Consider the following 22528-nt stretch of genomic DNA (forward strand, 5'->3'; position numbering starts at 1 on the left):
AACTATGATTGTAAAGAGATTATATAACTGCATTAAATGCATTATTTAAAGAGCAGTCATTAAAAACTTCAGTTCTGGATTTCAAAACTTTCTGTAGCAGACAGAGACGCTTCCTGTTTATGGAGAACTTGTAAAATCCCACAGAAACAGATGGTGCAAGAGGTGAAACCTGTCAATACAAAAACCCTCGACAGCTGTGTCGGTCACTAATAAGCAGCTAAATGATCAGTCGGCGAGTGGGACTTCCACTCAACACTGTCATTCCACTGTCAACTCTGTGTGTGTGTGTGTGTGTGCTAAAAAACACTTAACGGCCACAGGTTTAAAGAGGTTCAAAAACAGGGAAGAGGAAAGTGTGCATTGATGATGATGATGTAACGCCTTCCTTCCTCCTGTTAAAAGCCAAACCAGATGTTTGACAAAAAGACACACACACACACACACGTGCACAGCATTCGTAGACTAGCTTAAATAGACAGATAACTAGCTTAAATAGATAGATACCTATCTTAAATAGATAGATAAGCTAGTTAGCAAACTGCTTAGCTTAGATATAGTAGATAGTTCGCTAGCTACCTAGATAGTAAGCTAACTAGGTTAAATAGATAGATAACTAGCTAGCCACTGAACTACCTGGGGGTGCTGGGTAGATCAGTGGTTAAGACCAGTACCCCAGGTGCAGAGACATCGTGGTACAAAATTAGCAATGGACGCTCACTGTTCAAATAAATGCGTTTAATGCTTAAAAATGTAAATGTAAATAGGTAGACAGTTTGCTAACTTGCTTAGATACAGTAGTTGGTTGCTAGCCTCCTAGATAAATAACTAACTAGCTTAGATATCGAGATAGATAACCAGGTCTTTACCACCAAAAAGCCCTATAAAGATGTGAGGACCAGCCAAAATGTCCTCACTCCGTATGGTTTATACATTTCTTTGGTCCTCACAAAGCCACACATACAAGAACACAAAGGTTATATATATACTCATTTATCTTTACCTAAACCACAAATCAAATCTTAGTCCTAAATGTAATCAGTTCCTGAGAAATGAGGTTCTGCCTCATTAGGACCAGGTTTTTTGGTCATTGTGAGGACTACTGGTCCTGACAAGGTGCACAATACAAGAATACACACACATAAAGGTCATCTGTGTGTAGCGTTAGATTCCAAGTGTGTGCGTGTACCTTGCCCTGCATTAATTAGAGTGCACTGCTGTCAATGACGCACACACTCTCACTAATACACACACACACACACACACACACAGACATGTGGGCGGTGTTCTGTCCAAACTGTCAAACTCACCAACACGTGCCCCTTCATAAGAAACATTAAAGGTCCAAGGTTATTTTTCTCTTGGACTGTAAATAACTGAGAGGAAAAGTGAGAAGACTTTCACTTCAGGGCCGTCAAACAACTCATTTCACTCAAGTTCACAAGTTAATCACAATGAAAACCAATGAATGAGTGTTTTATTTTGTCTAAAATTCTATTTATTTGCAAATTATAACCTTTTTTAAGTCCATATTGACATTTTTACCAGTGTATTTTGAATATATATTGAATAAACACAAAGAAAGTTGTTTTATGAACTTCACTTTTGGATTTTTCTTTTAGATTGATCACAATGCAATAAATTACTTTTCATAATATGTACTTTGATGTGTACATATGAAGTGTACGACGACATTTGCATATTTAATCTTCCAGCGGTGGGCACTTCATCGCCATGGTGACGCTGGCGGATCCCGACTCATGCGAGGAATTCTAACAATGTTGAGTCAACCTTCACAATCTGCACTTTCTGATCAGTTTAGATGCAAAATAATGAAGTATTTAAACAATTTTTGCACCAAATATTTACCTTTAAAAACCTGGAAAAAACTTTGGAATATTCTAAATATTCCGAGGTTGAAACAAGGAAGTTTGCAAAAAGCATCTCACACAATTGAGTCAGCAATTAAAATTAAAAACAGGGTTAATTTTGTGGAGATGAATCTGCTAATTGTTCGCTTTCACGCACACAAGAACCAATTAACACACAATCAAGGACTTTACACTCATTGATTGTGCAAATTATCTTGCGCTGCAGGTTTTAACAAAACTTTCAAGGAAAGGATTTTTTAGACGCCTAACCCTGAGGGCAGATTTTTTTTTTTACTGTGAGCTGGGTCAAATGTCAGACAGAGGTGTGGCTAAAAAAGAGAATCACCCTTTTACCAAAGGGGTAACAAAAAGGCCAGTGTGGTATTTTTTACTTTTATACAGTAGATGTGAACGGTTACCGGTGTCACAGTAAACCATGGTAAAATTCACGGTGAAGGTGAACGTTACGTTATTTTAGGTAGCATGACCACAAGAACAAACATTTAGCGTCAGGCTAACACCTTGTAGTTGCTGCAGTGTTTAAAAAAATAAAATAAATAAATAAAAGTAATTGTCATCTAAAATGGCTGTAAATTAATGGACAGCTGTTGAAAACACTCAACAAACTGTTCTCGCTTTTATTCTGCTTTGGCTTTCACCTTAAAATTTTAAGTTATTTTACCAATTTCTTATGTTTTAATACATTTTCTTATGTATTTGAGTTAAATGCTGCCTCCATGTTGTTTTAAAATATTTCTGTACAGCACTGAATCAGCATTTCTGTACGAAACTATATACTTTATAAATAAAACTGCCTTGCCTCGACTGAAATTCATTCACCCGAATGTTCCACATCCATTTTTCAAGCCATTACTTGGTGGTTCCAACAGACACAAGATGACATATATATATATGAGGAAAATATTACTTCCTTATTACAACGTATTACTATTATACTATGACCATACTATGAAGTGTGATGTTAAGTGTTACCAAACAAAAATGTGACGCAGGTGGAGAAATGGTTGTAACGGATGTAAACAACAGGATGTGAGAACGGAAAACAGGAGGCGTGACGTCCAGCAGAGAGGCAATTGTTTACTCTCCACCCACAGATGAGGACAGGAATACACACACACACACACACACACACACACACACACACACACACACACACACACACACACACACACACACTCTGGATGCGGCAGGAGTCACAGCTGATTTATTACAATTGTTAAATATCCCACTTTCCTGTTTGACACCAATATCTTTCCTCAGTCTCTGGTTTCATTGAGGTTTCAGGGTTCGTACAATTACAATTCAATTCAATTCAATTCAATTGAAAAAACCTTATTTATTCAATTTATTCACACAGAACCAACGCCTTGGGTGTCGTAAATGATTATAAAACGGTTCAATTTTTGTGTATATGACCAATATGTAACTTTGGGAAACAACAACAACAACAAGACTCGATATCTTCAGGGTTCCCACACCTTGGTTGACATCAAATTCAAGGACTTTCCAGGACTAGTTCCCCTTAAATTCAAGGATAGAACGTGCTGACACAGCTTAAGACGGAAGGGCAAGTCAGTCTTTGTAATTTTCATTGGTGAGACAGCAATCTTGGAATTCTCGTTTCCCAGGCATCACGTCGTCATTTGCTCTCTTGCTGAACTTTACTCGCTCATTGTTCAGCACGGAATCTCACATCAGCGGTCGGAAAGAGACAGTGGACAGTGTCCACAACACCACTAGTAATTATGACTGGACATTTGTCCTGCGTAGGCCTCGTCTACATACCTCAAGCAATGCAGGGCATGAAACAGTAGGTGGCATCATCACTGTCAATGACCCATGTCTTTTCAAAAACTTTCAAGGGCCTTGAGATTCCTTTTTTTAATTTATAAACTTCCAAGGATTTGTGGGAACCCTGTGTCTTCCTCTCCGCTGTCTTGGTAATATATACAAAAGCATTAAGGGTCATATTGGGGGCGTTATATGCATATGTATAAAGACTTCATTGAAACAACGGCATGTTTACGGAAAACCTATTAAGAACAAAAATAAAGTCCAGAAACCACGATGAAAAGGCCTCAGTTTGTCTATATTATGCTAAGCCACAACTGGAAACGTGCTAAAAATAGGAAGTGTCGAGTCAAAGTTCACAACTGTGACTCCGTTGTTATCTGAAGGACGCTGTGGAGATATGATAGCACATGTCTGTACGTGTGTGTGTGTGTGTGTGTGAAATGGTGACATGGACGAATGACCACAGACTGAGACGATAAAGAAAGACAGAAAAAAAACAGATGTGCAGTCTGGCCTGACACATGGAAAAAGAAGAACTTTTTTCTCCCTCTGGGTTCCCCTTCTTGTAAAGATCCCACCTCCCTCTTCGTAAACCCCCCCCTGCACCCACACACATAAGAGCACAGTAATGTAAACTTTCCAGTCTGTCACGCTGACCCATCACTGAGAACAACCCCCAACTCTCTCCACACAAACTGACCCTCCAGATGTTACACAATGACTTCACATTGCACTGCATTTACACCAACAAAACTATGAGTATGAGGCTTCGCTCATCATGACCTGATGCCAAATACCAAAGTGTTTCCTCTCAGTCCAAAGCCTGAGGTACATTTTTTCCTCTCAACCATTGTAAAAAAAAAACTAACACTCACACGTCTGCAGCAAATGTGTACTTAAGTGCTTCGCTGTTGCATCACTGGCTCATGTTTGAGTACAATTTGACAAAATATGACAGTTGACAGTTAAAGGAAATGACCACACCTTTTAAGACTTTAACTGAGGTGTTTCACTCGCCGGGTTTGGCTTTAACACTGCAGACACACATCGTTTTGGGCAAATACTGAATCTCCTTTAAAAAAAGGAACCAATGACAAATGGGTTTTTTAGAGGCAGCAACCAAAGACCAACTCTCTTTTGATTTGGCTGTTGCTCCCTCAGGCAAAAAGTCTTTAGATTCCATTACTACAGAGCCTAGAGAACTACAACAAGCACGTTTGTTGATACATTGGTTTTTTTTACATCATTCTGCGTACGTCATCAGGATTGTTGTTCTGATTGGTTGTAGGTATCTGTTGGTCACGCCTCTTGGAAGTGGGGGGTGACTACACACTAACAGACTCAAATGAGTTTGAGGTGCAATCTGGTGTTCGCCAGGCTAGCATTTTACTGAATTTGCTTTGTGGTTAAAGGTCCTGTAGACTAGAGATTTATGGCGCTTTTCCATGATACAGTTCTAGCACTACTTGGCTCAACTTGACTCGGCTCGACTCTACCCGGTTTGGGTATGAGGCACGTCGTGGGTGTCGTCCTCATAGCACGAGTGTGCAAAACCGCTGTGACTTGTTGTTCTATACGCTACACAAACGCACAAACATCGGGGCGGTGGTGTACTTGCTGCTCGGTATGTGGACGGACCACATGGCTCGCTGTAATGTTCTTTGGGTTTGATTCTTGTGTCAGGCGTCACATGCACGACTCATCCAGTGATGGCGCTCTCTGACCAGATCAGCGGCCGCTAGTCTGGTGATGTCACATTTAAGTATCGGCCCGCTTGTAACCTTGGAACCAGGTACTATCACTGAGGGAAAAGCAAAGTCGAGCCAAGAACTGTATCATGGAAAAGCAACATAAGCCGACGCTTTAAGTCTATAAGATGTTGCACCTGGATATCATGTCATATTTGAAGTGCCGAGTGTCTCATTTGTTAATAGTTGGCAAACAAGGCTTCCAAACTTCCCCCTTTGTGTTCAAACATGAGATACAAACATTTGTCTCTCACTTTCTCACGGTTAAAAACAGTTTCTCCTTCCGGCGGAACACCTGACCCAGCAAGATTTAGTTCCTATTTCTCTTTGTTTACTCCACAGAGCCATAACACAATATCATCAAAAGGTGATCAGGGCTCTAAATATGGGGATAATAAAGATACTTTGAACCATGAAAAGATTCAATTACGGCAACACAGATGGATTTAATTAAATGTGACAGACGCAGCAGAGGCTGTTTTCACTTAATCTTCTCTGCATTCTTATTATAAGACACTCACAGTTAACTTTTCCATCTCTCCACTGTAACACTGACGGTCATCGAGCCAAGAACCGTTAACACACATGAACTCCTTCACCCCTGAACTCAAAACTCTCAGTTCTCACCAGTTCTCCTTTTGTATTTCTCCCTTAAGCACAAACTCACTCGCTCTTCTAACTTAAATTTGAATCACTTTAGCTCCACAAGTGTCACCCCACTCTGTACATCACTCCACTCCAAAAACGGCATTCAAACGACAATGGAAAAAAAATGTGGGGGTCTGAGGTGAAACTGGAATTCAAAGTAAGTGCTGCAGCAGATTTTTGCTCTCAGCTGTGCTTCATCATTTACCAAGCTCTTAATTTTTGCCTGTTCAGACTAAATTGGAACTCTGGAGTCAATCTAAAATGGCACCAGCAGCATTTTCAAACTTTTCCGGATTCCAGATCACAAAGTTTAACATAGGCGGCAAGTGTTTTTAGACCTTTTAGGTTTAGGATTAGTGGCTGCAAAAATCTCCAAGGTTCTTTTTTAATAATACTAAAAAAAAGATTCCTCCGTCCACTTCCTGCCGGGGGAAAACTAGGTCAGTGTGAGTCTTGCTGCGACTCCCACAGTGAACTTGTTAATCCACCAGAAAGGGCAAACACTTGGTGAAACGTGTTTAGGCGAGCTGTGGCTCTTCCTGTGTCGGAGCAGACGAGCTTTCCGAATGAATGAATACCAAACAGAAGAATGCATCAACGCCTCTGTTTATCCTACACATGACACACAATAACACGAGAGCTGAGACAAACCAGCTTGTCTTCGTCCCTCCAAATGAAAAAGTCAAGTAAGGAGTGATGAAGGTTTTCCCTTTTAAACGGTATGTAGAGTTCACCAGCTGTTGTTGACTGCCAACACCGCCGGAGATGATTTGCCAAGTTCAACATATTTTTTCTTTTTTTCTTTTTCTTTTTGCCTTTATTTTTCCAGGACAGGAAGTATCTCTGAAAACATCAGGGCACAAAGTTAAGCCGTATAAGTTGAGGGCTTTGGAGGTTTTTCGCTTCCTTCAGGCGACATTATTGGAAAATATCCACCGCTACGCAGACGACACCAAGCTATATTTATCTATACACAGAAAACTTATCCAGAAATCAAACTTCAGGAGTGTCTTCCAGACACAACTTATAAGCAAACTTATTGTACTTCCAGACTCTTTTCATGAGGTGTTCCACGCTGGTGGAAAGACCTACCCAGTGCTACCAGAACAGATATGCTACCCTGTGTATCTTCAAGAAGCTCTTGAAGACCCAGCTCTTCCAAAAGCATCTTCTGTCCTAGCGCCCCCTTCCGTGCCCGATCTCTTTCTGCACTTGGATCCACTTCTGCACTCTCAACCTCGGTCAGTCCACTGTTCCTATCTAGTGGACTTCTTTCCAAGACTTCTTCTACGTAGCTTAGTCCTCTTTTGTAAGTTGCTTTGGATAAAGGTGTCTGCTAATTGCTTAAATGAAACTTCCACTTCAAAACAAATAATAGCCATTTGTCATGCACACCTTTGCTATTGTCAAAACTAGTATTCATTACACAATCATAATTACTGTTAAGTATTTAATATAATTGACAAAACTAACCGTACAGAGCTCTCTCTTCCTCCCTCTTTTCTGCTTTCACCCCCCATTATCTCTTTTCAACCACACAGGCGGCAGTTTAAGGATAATTTAAAGACGACTGAAAGTAGGTAAAAACAAGGTATATATAAAAAGGAAAACAGTAGGGGGGGACTGAAAAGAAGAGTTTGGATAAGAATAACTAGCAGACATTTCTTTGGGGAAAATTGGGAGAACCTTCTGGTATTTTAGGCAGGAGTCAACTCGTCCCGACTGGGAACTGCAGCCTGCAGGAGCAATGGAGGAGGAGGAGGAGGAGGAGAGGGGGGAAAGGTCAACTAGACGTTAGACGCAGAAGCTTCTGCCACAAACTGGCCTTGATTGTACACTTTGAACATGTAGACAGGATGTGAGCTGCAACAAGAACCCCATCAAAGTTAAGTGTAAATCACAGCTCAAACACCTCACTGTTTAATAAGCACTTTCCAGGCGTATTTAAAACTCTTTGATGTTTAATACCTGCAACAGTAGAAGCTGCTGCGCGACAACGTTTCTGTTGATTCTGCAACAAGGATTTTCTTTTGATTTCAGCTCTGGATTGTTTTCAAAGACTTTAAACCGCTCAAAAATTCTTCAACTTTTAATTTCTCTATAATCAAAGAAAAGATACAGCCAAGAGGTGGAATAAGAGCATTTAAAAAAGCTGATACTATATAAAACTGCTTCCAGGCTCAGTTTAGACACGGACGGGCGTGTATTAAAGCCACACCCACCTGACCACAAACACAAGCTCACTTACAATCATTTAAAGCCTTTTATGGAACCTTGAAGGAAAGACATGGGGGGTGGGGGATCAAGCGAAAAAAGGAGAGACAGACAGCGGGATAAATTTAGCTTTTCCTCCGAGAACGATGGCTCCTGTGGATTTTCCATAATGATCCCTCACACTCTTGATTGCTACCTTGGCTTCTGCCTCCTCTGGAGTCTGAGTCCACTTTCAGCATCAGTGGAGAAGTTGCATCAGATTTTTTTTGAAAAAGGAGGAAAAATGAGTTTGTGGTATTCCATGTGTGCAACATGTGAAGGTCACTGTCACTTTTTTTTCCTGAAGTTGAAATACTGCGAGATGGTCAGGTGGTTTGAGTTAGAGCAATACCAGATTGAAATATGTTTTTAGTGCGAGAAGAAGAACTCAGACGAACCACGCTTTTATGAGTAAAAAATCTCATCAAGATGTCACATTTACAACAGCTTCGGTGTGAAAGCATTTTTTAAGTGACAGATTAAATTGCGTTAGAAATGCAAAAATGTTAACATTTGGGTAATATGTGGAGGACAAATATTTGAACTCGAGCTAAAATTTGCTCAATGCAAATTGCGATACGGCATCACGAAAGTACAGAAGCATATTGCATTCACCTAAAATAATATTTTATCACAATATCATTTAAAAAAAACAAATCAAAATCAGTTTTTAGGAGATTTTTTTCAGGGTCCGTTTTTACAAGATTTTTGGGGGGTCTATTTTTACAAGATGTTTTTTCGGGTCTGATTTTGTGATTTTTCTGGGGGGGATCTATTTTCACGACATATTTTTTGGGCCTGTTTTAGCAAAATTTTCTTTTGGGGGGTCTGTTTTTCTAAGATTTTTTTTGGGGGAGGGGTCTGTTTTTCTGAGATTTTTTTTCGGGGTCTGTTTTTACGAGAAAAAAAAATATTAGGTGAATGCAATACGCTTCTGTACGATGTTGTGTCAGAAATCGTTGCCGGACGTGCATCATGCGATTTAAGATCGCACTTCACTATGAAAACGTTTAGTTTGGGTTTCGTTGCACTGTGTTACTTGCAAAAGTAAACAGGGATGTCCACAGTCATGCAAAAATACAACTTATATACATGTATGTATAACTATTACACAATTTGAAGCAAACACATTTCCCACGTGCGTAAGAAATGATAACATTTCCCACGTGCGTAAGAAATGATACCACAGACATACGTCACTTAAATTTTCTCTAAATTAGACTGATAGTTCCACCCAGAACTAAACACAGATAAACTTTAACTAATCCCATGATAAAAAGAAGGACTTTAATCTAAAAAATCAGACAGAACCTGCTTGAATTTCAGGTTATGCGGGAGATGACGGTTTGGGTTTGACGCAATGACAAATAGCGCAAGTGTTTGTCACCGTATTTGAGTAAGTGCAGCCTTTATTTTGCCGGTGACTGGATGAACAACCTGAAGATCCGGCACCACACCTGCTCTCATACTAAGACGTTCACAAGTTTCATCATCAGACGCACGAACACAGGCCGAGATAAAAATAGAGTGCGGTTAAACAGGGAACGCGTGTCATTGTCCTTTGACAACGTGTGAAAGTTTGTTTGTTATTTATCTGCTCTCACGACAAAACTCAAAGACTCCTAGAGCAGAGATTTTCTAAGACTGGGGTCATGACCCTTGCAAGAAATTATTGGGTGCCCAAAAAAATTTTAGTTTACTTTTAGTTCAGATTTATGTGTACATGTTAAAAATGAAATGCTTAAAGTTGTAATTAAATAAAATGATATAAGGACATGTATGTTGATATTGTGATTTGGGTCGGGATTGTTTGTTGTCTTTAAACGTGGGGTCGCCATCAGAGGTGGAAACTAAAAATGTATTCAAGTTAAAAGTAAAAAAGTAGCTCGTTTAAGATTTAGTCAGAGTAAAAGTTACTCTTTAATAAAGTTGGGGTTCTTTCAATGTCCTCGAGTGTGTGTGACGTCCCTCCCTGCATACTCACGTTACAGCGGCAGACAGATGAAGCATTCAGACGGAGGCAGAGCGCGGCCACCGGTGAGCAGGATGCCCTGCCCTGTTGGAGAACAGGCTCTGTGCTGTGAGTGAGCACACTTCTCCAACTGTTTACCCTCATCTGTGCGTGCGTGTGTGTGTGTGTGTGTGTGTGGTGTTCAGTATACAGTACTGTGCAGAAACCTTCTGACACCAGCAGCTTTGTTGTTTTTATGTCTGTCAAACTCTGTCATCACTGGCATTTGGACTGGAATGATGACGAGACAAAACTGGACAAAATGTAAGACAGTTGTTGCAGAACGTCCTCCATCAGAAGATGTGCAATTGTGCTTACTCTTAAAATAAGAACAAAAAGCTTGTTACTGGTAATTAAAGGTTATGGTGAGGTGTAATATCTAACTACTTTTGGAACTACTTTTTTCAAGATGGCAACGTCACTTGTGGCAAGAGAACTTATTTTGAATTAAATAATTAGGTCAACTTCATTTAATGCATGTTCTTTAAAAGATATACACATAAATCTGAACAAAAATTGAATTTGGGGACCCTAAAAAAATGTCCACGAACCATCTCTGTGTCTGGAGTCTGGAAGGTATTATTTCATATATAGCATTGAACTGAAGGCTTTCCCACAGTACTGTATATAAATATGTGAGTGTCTGAATAAAAGGTGTGCGACGTACGCAGTCAGACTTTCTCTCTATCTTGACATAGATTTATACGCCGCGCTCTTATGTAAGAGGACACATAGTTGAGACGCCCTGGAGCATCTGCACAGAGCAAATATTCACTTTTGTCAGCCTCTCCGTGAACGCAACCATGTGCAGAGCCACACGCCAAATTCTTTTCCTTTTTCTGGAAAGACACGAGTACGAGCAAGTGGCGCAGGAGATGGAATTTAAAGATTCCTGCTGCTCTTACTCTCCCTCTCTCTCTGTGTGTCACAGTCTATTTGCTGACGTTGCTGCAGATGATTGAGCCACTTCACTTCTGATATGAGGAAAATATTAAGTAGGCTTACTTTACTTCATTAAATTTAAGGCCTGAAAAACTGAATTTTATTCAAACTTAACATAGAAACTGTCAAAAAAAATGAAAATGTTTTATCTGCTCGTATAAAGTTTTGCATTTTATTTGACCTTTGACCATAAATTTAGAAGTACAAAAACCAGCCTCTGCTGTCTGAACATTGTAAACGGAACGATTAAGTGATGAAACCAGTGCTTTGTTTTCCTTCACGTCATGGAGACGCACAGATAATATCTATTATTACTTGGCCATGATTTGTCTGGGATTAATTGTGCAGATTAAAGAAGAAGAAGAAACGCAACAAAGTCTCCACCTTCTCTCTGATGTTAGAGAATCGCTCTTCAAAAACCTGAAGAACCGGATCACGATAAAGGCCTTTTTAAAGAGCGACGACGTGAGCCGCATGGGATGGGAGGGGCTTAGACTACGAAAAAAAAAAAAAAAAGGGGGAGAAGGTTTGCATTGTTTCCTGAGGAATCTCAGGTCAACAAAACCCCCGGAGAGAGAAAGTGAGAGTGAGAGCCGACCCACAGCCGGAGGTCAATGAACAAAGACTCAACAGTGTGTTTCTCAGGCTGCTTCACACTCACACACACACACATACTATTCATACTTTGCTATACATAGAATATTCACTGTGCTAAAAAGAGCGTCTCACTGCTGTCTTTATCTGGTAAATGGTCTGTATTTATTTAGCTCTTTTCTGGTCTTGATGACTACTCAAAGCTGCTTTACACGTCGGTTTTGCCAGTCACCAATAGGTTTCATACCCACTCACACGCTGCCAACATGGGGTTATTCGAATGGCAATCGAACCCACAACCTTTGAGTTGAAAGACGACTCACTCTATGACTGAGCTACCGTCGCCCTTTTTTCCCCAACATACATAGTTTCCATTTTCTGGCCTGGTTTTTGGACATACAAATGTTATTTTAAATATGTGTTATACTGTTCAAATTTCAAGTTTAACACACAAAATCTGGCATTCGTGTACAACTACAGTGTTTAAATTGTTAATACACTATTTTAACATGAAGTAAATTGTGCCAGATATTGACAGATATACAAAAGCACAATTTTCTGGCCATTTTATGGTTAAAAGAAAAAGTCCAGATGGACATTTTGAGGCTTGGTGTTAAGAAGAAGGCTGCAACAATTATTCAATTAGTCGATTATTCATTGATTACTAAATTAATCTATTTTGATAATCTATTTATCAGTTTAAGTGTTTTTTTCCAATAAATAAAACAAGCTTCTTAGATGTGAATATTTTCTGGTTTCTTTGCTCATCATTCAAACTGACAAAAACCAGACATTCGAGAACATCATCGTCTCCAGGTTCGGTAAACACCGATTAACATTTAACGTTAGCTGCAGCACAGTAAACAAAGAGTTGACAACAGTTTTTCAATAATTCCAGCTCGGACTATTTCCGTTCAGCAGTGAGCCAAAGATGCAGAGATGTTCCACAGTCGGTGTCTGCAGAAGATACCAAGAGTATTCCATAATAAACACACAAATGCTATATTAAATCATTTAACAAGAGAAGACAGAATCTGTAGCCTCAGGATGTGAATGAAGGTCCCACATTCACAGCTCCAGCACAAGTCTTTACCTGTCTGGACCTTTTTTATTCCTAGAGGAGGAGACACATGCCAAAGTGTGTGTCTGAGTGTGTGTGCTTGTATTTGTTACCTCTTAAGGACACTGACCTTGTTATTGTGGTCAGGTTAAGGTTAGGGTTTAGGATAATATCACTTTGTTTAGATCGTCATCCAAAATGAATGGAAGTCAATGCAGAGTCCTGACAATTACAGCTGAGCAAACCTCTGTGTGTGTGTGTGTGTATACTGTCTCATCCTGTGGTGTCTGATTACCATCCTGAAACCAGCTGGATTTTTCCCTGTGAACCCAACCACTCCCCCCATCGTCTACACACACACACACACACACATTCATAGTGTGAGCCAAACTCACACATATGGCTGCAAGACACACATAAAATATTTCAAGTTACATAACTGTACAGGGCCATTTAAAGGTCCTATACTTTTCAGTTTTCACCACACTGTACTTAAAATGACCATATCTACAAGAAAGAACAGTGTGTTTGTTGCTTATATACTCAAAAAATGAAGTTATACTAATTTAACTTCACTTGAAGATGGTATTTTATTTTTATTTTTACCTGCATGGCTGTTAAATTAGCTGTAACTTCTCTTGTGAACTAAAAAAAATGTATATTTTTAATTTCAACTTAGAATAGTGTGTCTCAATAGGTATAGACAAATTTACAGAGGACATTTACAGAGGTCAAGTGAGTGATGAGTGCAGGTGAATTGGCGCTAATTAAGGTCCCTGAGTGAGTGAGAAATTATTATAAATTACCAGTATTTGTGACCTTGACCCATTTTGACTGATACATTATGTGTTTACATGTTTTATTTAGTCAGCACAACACCTTGTAAAGGTTTGTCTTTACAAATAGAGTTACTTTTTATTTCAGTTCTCTTTCCACCTCTGCACATTCACCTCCAGAGAGACGACGTATAATTATAATAACCTGTAGTTATTTTGTCGTACAGCGGCACTGCACAAATAATCTCGGAAATAACATATATTTAACATCATACATAATAATTTGTGTCTGGAGGTGCCAGACAAATTTTGATGAAGATGTTTTAAAATGTTGGCCTCTAAAGGAATCTAAGGAGAATATAGTACACACCAAAATAAATGTTATACCAACTCTTGCAAGTTTCACAATAAAATAAATAGCTTAACTCTCTTTTTATTATGTTTTTTTTTTTTTTTTAAATTGCTTGTTGCTTGTATTGTTCTTGTTTTGTCAACTGCAAATCAACTTCCCCCTTGAGGGACAATAAACCTGGGAACTGAAGTGAACTGTTTATAATTTGAAAGACAATGTGAGGGAGAAAATGCCTAAAAAAAACCTCCAGGGGCTTGAAAAGTGGCATTCTGCATAAAGCAATTTACATAAATGCTACAAACTAAAACTTAAGTTTTTAACATAGTAAAAAACCCTTCTGTATAACTTGGGAATCAAAAATGTGGTATAAACTGCACCAGGAAGAATTTGGTCGTCTCGTAATGCATTCAACAGCAGGCGTCCATCAACACACACACCCTAAATAAACCCTGGAATCTGGGCACACACTGGGTCTTTTATTTTGAAAGAGGAACCCCAGTGGCTGCAATGCCAGTGCATTATAAAACAGATTAAATGGGATTGTTATTAAATGTTTTAAACAGCCTCTTGAGCCATAAGGGTTCTTAATTAAACAACAGCAAAAAAAGAAGTTTATGGTGGTAAACATCTTCAAAATGTCCAAAAAGCACTGTTTTACACATAAATGGGGGTCTATTCTTCCAGACGGCCCCCCTCCCCCCAATGAGTCAGAGCCACCACTGCTGATGGAAAACAGGAGCAATCCCTCGCTTTAGAAAAAATAAAACGTCAATGAGTCTGAAATCTTTCAGTGTATTTTCACTGTGATAATCTCAAATACAAACACATCACTGAAAATAAAATAAACACACACACGGGAAATGTGCTTTAAACTGCAGAGGCTATACAACTTTTTAAATTTTAATATCATAAAAGCTTGATTTATTTTGTCTTTACGAATAAGTCGACTATAGATGAAACTATTCCGGTAACTGACTTGTCATTTTACTAAGTTACTATTGAAGAAAAATAACTAATATTATTGTTTCTAATCAGATGTGAGTCTTTTTCACAGATAAGCAACTGAAATAACAATTACACTGCAGCTGATTCCCATACGTCACATAATCAAATCATGTCTGTACAATGATTTTGTGCAAAAAAAGCCCCAAAAATATTCTCATTTCTCTATCTAAACAGATAATATAATAACAGACAGAGGATGAGTAAGCCCAGCATCCTGGACCCCAAGGCTCAAGCTGTGAAAGGAGAGCAAGGCACCAGACACTACACTACACACACACACATGCATGTTTACTACTTCTGTAAGGACACTGCATTGGCTCCCATTCATTTATACAACTTAACCAGTTACTAACTTAACTGGTGCAACATGAACCTCAAAAAATGTGGTTCTGTCCAGATTTTTGGCACTACGAGGACACCGGGTCCTCGAAAGGTCAGTGTTTATACGCAGTCCTTAAAAGGTGGCAAAAACCAGAATACAAATACACACAAACTTGCATTAAATCTTCATTAAAGTGAGATAAAGGTGATTAATTGAACAAATGTGACCATGCAAATGTCTGTCCACACTCCTCCATCCATCATTCATCCATTCATCCAGGGTGAATCACTTACATTGGGGTAGAGCACTGAGTCAATCTCTCCAGCCTCAGACAGTTCACTGAGGTTTCTGTCCCAGTGAAGGAACGCTTCACCACTGTCCATCATCTCCATGCTTCTTCCTCTCCTTCTTCTTGTTGTTTTTCTCCTCCAGCAGCAGCAGCAGCAGAAGAAGAAGTGGTGATGGTGCTTTAGTCAAACTGGAAACCCAGCTCCAGCTCCAAAAAGTTTCCAGCAACTTCTCTGAGTGAAGGACGGGAAAGAGGGAAGGAAAAAAATAAGTCCCAGCTGTTTGTTTTCAGAATAAACGTGTGACAGAGCAGCAGCAGAATTCAGACTCAGAGTTAATGTTATTATTGCTGTTGTTGATCATCTCCTCCTCTCTGCTTCAGTGTCCACACAGACACTTTCCACTCTCCTCTCTTTGCTTTGCTTTTCTTTCTTTCTTCCTCCTCTCAAACACAGACACTCAGGAATGCGTGGGCGGAGTCAACATTTTTTAAAAACACACCCAGAGAGATCAGGAAAATGTCCGATATTTCACTTTAAAAATGCCGAATAAACCGAATATTTAGACTAACTAAACACTCGTCAACAGCTGTTTAAAAAAATGTAACACACTGGACATGAAATGTGAGGTTAAAAATGTGAAGTGACTCGTCTTTTCCAGCAGTTTGAGACTTCTAGCGTCAATAGCTAACAACCCCAAACTTCCGGTTTTTGATTTCAAAATAAAGCTCTCATCCATTTATTCGCGGCCAATTGATTTTACACACACACTACTTCTACAAGAACAACAAAAGCAGCTAATACTAACAACTAATAATTATACAATAATAATTGAGTTAAGACAATTCCTCCTTTTCTTTACAAGTTTACAAGCACCAATATTACTACCACTACTCCTACTACTAATAATAGCACATTTAAAGAGTTAATAAACAATAAAGCACAGGTTTACACATGCTTGCAGGAAGAAAAAGGAAAAAAATTTATGAAGTGTCAATTGATTTTATGTACGATAGGAAATAAATCAATAAAACATTTTAATATACATATGTACACGTGTGTGGGATGGAAATTGATTATTCCACCATAATCTAGCAAATAATATATCTTAAATTAGTAAAAACTAATAAAATAAACAAATAATTTCAATTTATTTTAAAATCAATTTACTTATTTTTTTAAAAAGTAGTTCATTGTGTCTAAAGTTAAGCTTTAAATCGAGTGATAAAAATAAATGTGTGCATCATGGTAATAAATAACTGTATTTATAATAAATTCTCATTTTATTTCAATACATTTTTTTTATCTAAAATAACAAAAAAAAGTTAAACCGAAGCTTTTATTTAGAAATTATACCCAACATTTCCGGTCACTCTGTCTCTTCTTGTTTGACTAAGCCACAGGTTTCTCCCACTCCAATTCAGAGCCCCGCCCACAACACTCACACATGACCTATCAGGCGTCTCCTGAGTTTAAAGCCCGTTCCGCTGACTTTGATTGACAGGTGACAGCAGCGAATCATCTTTTTTTTTACTGCGACCAATCAAATAAGGCCAAGAATACCTCTGAAGTGAAGGGCCCGCCCCCGTTGTCGAGGAAACAGCAGTGACGATTTTTTTTTTTTTTTAAAAGTAAGAGAATTTTACATTTTGCTCACATTTAAGCCAGTTAAAAACAAAAATGTCTGGAATTTATTGCTGTTTTTTTGTTATTATTTGACATTGGTAATATTAAGGGGAAAAAATGTGTGCGATGTGTGCCACTGTAAATATAATAGAAAAAAAGGTGTGATAAGAGGTTTAATAAAGAAAATAACAATGAAATAAAAAAGATATCTAAAGTTTAATAACAGAGCTCTTATGCATATAAAATATCCTCATTATTTTTCTTGGTACCTGTGACTTTATCAGCATGAATCTGATCTTTAAGATGACAACTTTGTCAATAATTAGCTGCTGGGAGTTCAAACTACCATTTTTATAAGAATTTTAGCCAATATACTGTCACAATTATGAGATTATGTTTTGTAAAACCTTCAATATTCAAATAAAACCACAAATGTACCTGAATCTATTGAAATTATTGGCTGGAACCACTTGTGTATAATCGTCTATATCGTCTTTCCTGTGTGATTTCCACAAAAAAGTGAGATGTGTCTTTCTCCTTCAAAAATGTGTTTGAAGGAAAAATAAGCAGGAATATAGGAAGATTTGTCATTGTTATAGACAGTTTATGATGTGAAAACAGTGAAATGAAGAATAACTGGAACAGAAAATAGAGAAATTCCAAACACACAGGAGACAGAAGTTAAAACATCTTGGAATAATTGTCCAAATCCTAAACAGACTCAGTTTTTACACAGAAAATGCTGAATAACGTCATTAATAATGAGCGAAAGTTGCTCCAAAACCTCATGAGAAACATTTTAAGTGTATTTTTATCCCTCAAACTTGTTTTTCCCCTCACACACAGCTTGAGAAAACTGGCATTAAGTGTATTTTTGGAACATTATATACAATAAAAATGACCGTCAGTAAGTGATTTTATATTTATACATATATATACACACATACATACTGTAGGAGTGCACTACAGTCAAACATGATCAGTGTGTCACATCTTAATCTGTCCCCCTTAAGTATAAACAAGAAGATAGAAAAACAAGGAAAAGCTGTTCAGATTTTGTCTCGCACGTTGTCGCTCAGGAAGACGATGTTGTCTGAAAAGACAAAGAGGAGACAAACAAACATGTTTGCTTTTACTCTCTCGTAGCAGAACATAGTGTAATCTGCGCCCCCGTGTGGATTAGCTTTTTTGTAAACTGACCTGCGATGATGGTTGTAGCCTGGCGTCTCACTTGGTTCTTGTCCACGTACTCGCCGTAATCCAGTTTCCCCTCCACTAAAATCCTGGACCTGAAAGACACCAGATTTGAGCCTCTTTCACTGTGAAATTGTTTGTTTTTTTCCAATAAAAAATAATTTTTATATATGTGCGCGCGTGTGTGTATATATATATGAGAATATTTCAGACTGAAGTAATTTTAAAAGACTGACTCATTTAAAGTGGAAAAAACATCAATATATAATGTTTTTACAGCAGTTTTTGGGAAGGTGACATTTTCTGCCACTAGGAACAAATTAGTAAGTTTTTTAAAAGGAACTCTTAAGGGTTAAAACTGGGTGAAGTCACCACAACATAATGAAGCGATTAATGGCACGTTCTAATTTTAATCAGAAATCTGAAGGCAGACTGCGTTCCAGAAACTGAAACGACAATATTTGTGTGGATATATTTGACAGAATTTCAAAATAAAGGTGTTACAGATATGGAACACATCGTTCCATATCTGCGAGTTGTTTTGAAAGTTGAAAAACCTTAAAACAAAACATAAATGTAGACGAGTGGTAACATATTGACATTTATGAGCACTTAACAGTAATGTCTGACCTGATTCCCTCTGCAGTGTTTCAATAGACGTCCACATTTTATTTGTTTAATTAAGTGAGGTTATGGTCAATGGAGGAGCAGGAAGGACATAACATTTTATCTCCTTGGGAAAAATACAATTAAATTAAAATAAATAAAAACACGTACCCTTTCTTGACGTACTGGTAGGCCACGTCTCTCAGACCAGGTTTGAAGACAGAGACGCGATGCCACGTCGTCTTCTGACTGACGTCACCTGGAGACAGCGTTAGAACGAGCGTTGAGTCACGTGACAGTAAAATAATATTGTATTATTATATTATTCGACACACGAGGAGCTGAGGGTGCGTTTCATGAACTGAATTATGTTCAACGTTCACTTTTACCATCTCACTTTCTGATGCAACGATGACCTCTAGTGGCAGAAAACGAGTACAAAGTTCTCCACAGCTTCATATTATTATTTTTGCATTATGTAGCTCCATAAATTCTATTGACACTGAGACAATGTTCTGTTTCTTTTAAATCACGATAAGCAAAATGAGATCCATAAAACGTGATTATAAATTTGTAATAAAATATTAAAGGATATTTAATATTAAAAAAAAGCCAACATTTGGCCCCATGGCTGTTTTATTTGGTTGATTTAACTTGAATAAATAAATTAACTCACATTTGTTCACAGATTAACAGAGAAACAAATTATATCCAATGTTATCCAAAGAAGAAACTAAACTTTGAACTGAATAATTTCAATGGCAATGGCATAATTTAGGTTTCGACCCAAAAAGGCTACAAAGAACCTTCACATTCGCGGTTCCTGAAGAAAACGCAGACACTCAGGCACCAAAATAAAATTCAGGAGAAAAGAGTGAGTTAATGCCTGACCCTGATCTGAAAACAGAGAGTTTTAATCAGTGAGTTTATTCACAGTTTGTCCTTCAGAACCAGGAGGAGGATGAAGGTCAGGCCATTTTGACTTGTTGATAAACCAGAGAAACACAGCGTGGGAAAGACTTTTACTTTGACACGCGTGTTTGTAAACCGCTCCAAATACTTCACATTTTTGTGTGCGAGTGTGTGAAGAAGTGGAGTTTTAACATAAAAACATGGTCCTGAATGTTACTTCAGAGTAAATCGATTAATTAATTGGCAAATTCTTATTTATTAATGTCCAATTATGACAAAGTACGCATTTTATATTCTCAGAACTTGATAAATGACACTTATAACAAAGTTAGCAGAGCCCGGGGGATCGAACTTACGACCTTCACGTTGAAAGATGACCCAGTCTACCACTGAGCCAACGCTGACCGATATTTATAATACTAAAAAGCACATTGTTTCTAATCTACTATTGACGATTAACCTATTATTTTGAAATGTTATTCTAAACCTAAAAACCAGACAGAGGAAGTAGAGCTGGTTTTCAAAACAAAAGCACAATAAAATTCATATATATCGAAGACGTCGCACCTGTTGAGCTGACCTCTCCCTCGCCGGAGCGCCACATCTCGTTTGTCGCCACCGAGAAGATGGTGACGGGGTTCCGACCTTCCACTTGTCTCATCACGGGATCCTGACCGACGCGGCCCAACAGCTGGACGCGGTTTATGGCTGGAACACGGACACACGTCAAGTCAAGTTTAAAAGCCCATTAAAGCTTCTCAAAATGATAAATGTATTGTATATTAAATGAGTAAAGAACAGGCTGGCGTTGTCTTGTTCTCATACAGTTTCACTCACATCTCTCCAGGATGAGGCTGGTGTCTGTGTTCATGCATCTCACCGCCTGTCTGAAGATCTGAAAAACAACGTCAACACACATGAGGAAATAAATATATATATATATATATATATATATATATATATATATAGTAAAAAATAACCATTTCCTTCTCACCTGAGCAGTGGCACTTCTCAACATCATCTCTGTTTCACAAACAGCAAAAAAAACTAGAAACTAGAAAGAAAACGGCAGTTTAGTGACATCGATGTATTCCAACAGGAAACTGAAGTCTGTATCATTTTATAAACACTCCATAATCTGCACCAAAGTCCATAGAGAAAACCACCAATTTTACACCACAGCACACAGGAGTTGTCGACCCACTGCTGCCTCCATTAATACGTTAAAATGTGTTGTTTTGTGACCTTGGAGTTTGAAAACATTTGTTCGGATTTGCCAAAGTGAAACACAATTAACATGAGGCAGCAGTAGACCAGCAGCTCATGTGTCATTGGGAGCTAAAAACACTGATTTTCTCTATGGACTTTGGTGCAGGAGAGTGTTTCTACAGTTTCCCTTTAAAAAAGCAGTCGGATGACAAAATTAAACACGTTTTTAAGACGGTGTTCTCTTAAACTAGCATGTATTTTGTTAAAGAAGCCTTTTGTTAAGTGGTTAAAATATACACATATACATACATATATATATATATATATATATATATATATATATATATATATATATATATATATATACATACATATATATATATATATATATATATATATATATATATATATATATATGTAACACATACACACCTCAAAAATATATATCCCTTTAAAGTCTGAATATTATTGATGTTGTGGTATTTTAAAGAAATTCAGTTATTTGAAGCCACTTGGTTCAACACATGAAATCATGACTTTTGATGTGACCCAAAATAAGCATGTATTGGACTTTTTTATATGGTAAAAACAATGTTGTATTGAAATAGGCTCCTCTACTTTTACATTAATCGTTTTATGTATAATAAGCCGTGTGTTTATGCTGTGGCGAAGCAGCGAAAAAATGTACATTTTCCTGAACGGGGTTTGGTCAAAGTCAAAGCGTCGCCGTCTCACAGTAGCAACGAGGGTCCCGCGGTCTCCCGCCACCGGATGCCGACACGAAATAAAGTCCAGAAAATGAACGTCTTTCTCGGCGTACTTAGGTTTTCGTGTAGCGGCAAATGAACAGCGGAGAAACGACACTCTCTTAGTTTGAAACTGTGTCTAAAAAACCTTTAAATACACACAGATACTGTCATTATATACTATTATAAACTCACCTGGTGCTGCACCTCGGAAAGACTTCAGTCAGTAACCTCACGCTGTTTCCGGTCCTCCTACGAAACAAATCCGACACTCTACCGGAACTGAGTTGAAAGTTCCGCCTGTTCAAAACATCTGGCAAAACAATTTTGAGCGTATACTACGATTACTACTAGTAGTAGGCTTAGTACTACTAAGTATTCTCCTTCTGTTACTAGTCAACAACAACTACTGCATTTTGTCTAACGAGCTGAACAAACCCTGTGTTGAACTAGTTCCAGCTGGAGGGTCAATCGGGATGCCAAGTGCCAAACTAGTAGCACCCAAATCCTAACTAGTAGTATTCTGGACCAAACTAGTAAGGTTTAAAATAACT

General features: G+C 38.2%; 2 protein-coding genes across 3 annotated transcripts in view; both read right to left on the bottom strand.

Annotated features, from left to right (window-relative positions):
- Nucleotides 1-16684, bottom strand: part of creb3l2 (cAMP responsive element binding protein 3-like 2) — a 30489-nt gene extending 13805 nt beyond the window's left edge. The window contains exon 1 of one of the 2 annotated variants that reach the window (XM_058624826.1): nucleotides 15688-16684. In XM_058624826.1, coding sequence (XP_058480809.1) covers nucleotides 15688-15786 — 99 coding nt within the window. In that variant the 5' untranslated portion in view covers nucleotides 15787-16684. The remainder of the gene's footprint in view (nucleotides 1-15687) is intronic. The other variant, XM_058624825.1, reaches the window with a different exon arrangement.
- A 1206-nt stretch (nucleotides 16685-17890) lies between these two features.
- On the bottom strand, nucleotides 17891-22250 carry ssbp1 (single-stranded DNA binding protein 1). The gene is made up of 7 exons (XM_058624841.1): nucleotides 22170-22250; nucleotides 21014-21073; nucleotides 20857-20914; nucleotides 20587-20727; nucleotides 19279-19366; nucleotides 18508-18596; nucleotides 17891-18400 (listed from the first exon to the last, which is right to left on the bottom strand). Exons 2-7 carry the CDS (start codon nucleotides 21038-21040, stop codon nucleotides 18357-18359), a joined length of 447 nt encoding a protein of 148 aa, XP_058480824.1. The 5' UTR covers nucleotides 21041-21073; nucleotides 22170-22250; the 3' UTR covers nucleotides 17891-18356.
- Nucleotides 22251-22528: the final 278 nt, after the last annotated feature.

Source organism: Solea solea, chromosome 3 (genome assembly GCF_958295425.1).
Source record: "Solea solea chromosome 3, fSolSol10.1, whole genome shotgun sequence".
Lineage (NCBI taxonomy): Eukaryota > Metazoa > Chordata > Actinopteri > Pleuronectiformes > Soleidae > Solea > Solea solea.

Excerpts from the sequence above, each read along its gene's own strand:
- ssbp1 (XM_058624841.1), bottom strand. The coding sequence starts at position 21,040 with ATGATGTTGAGAAGTGCCACTGCTCAG. Across the intron at positions 20,915-21,013 it reads TGAGAAGTGCCACTGCTCAG|ATCTTCAGACAGGCGGTGAG; the intron begins GTGAGAAGGAAA and ends GTTGTTTTTCAG. Across the intron at positions 18,401-18,507 it reads GGCTACAACCATCATCGCAG|ACAACATCGTCTTCCTGAGC; the intron begins GTCAGTTTACAA and ends TTGTCTTTTCAG.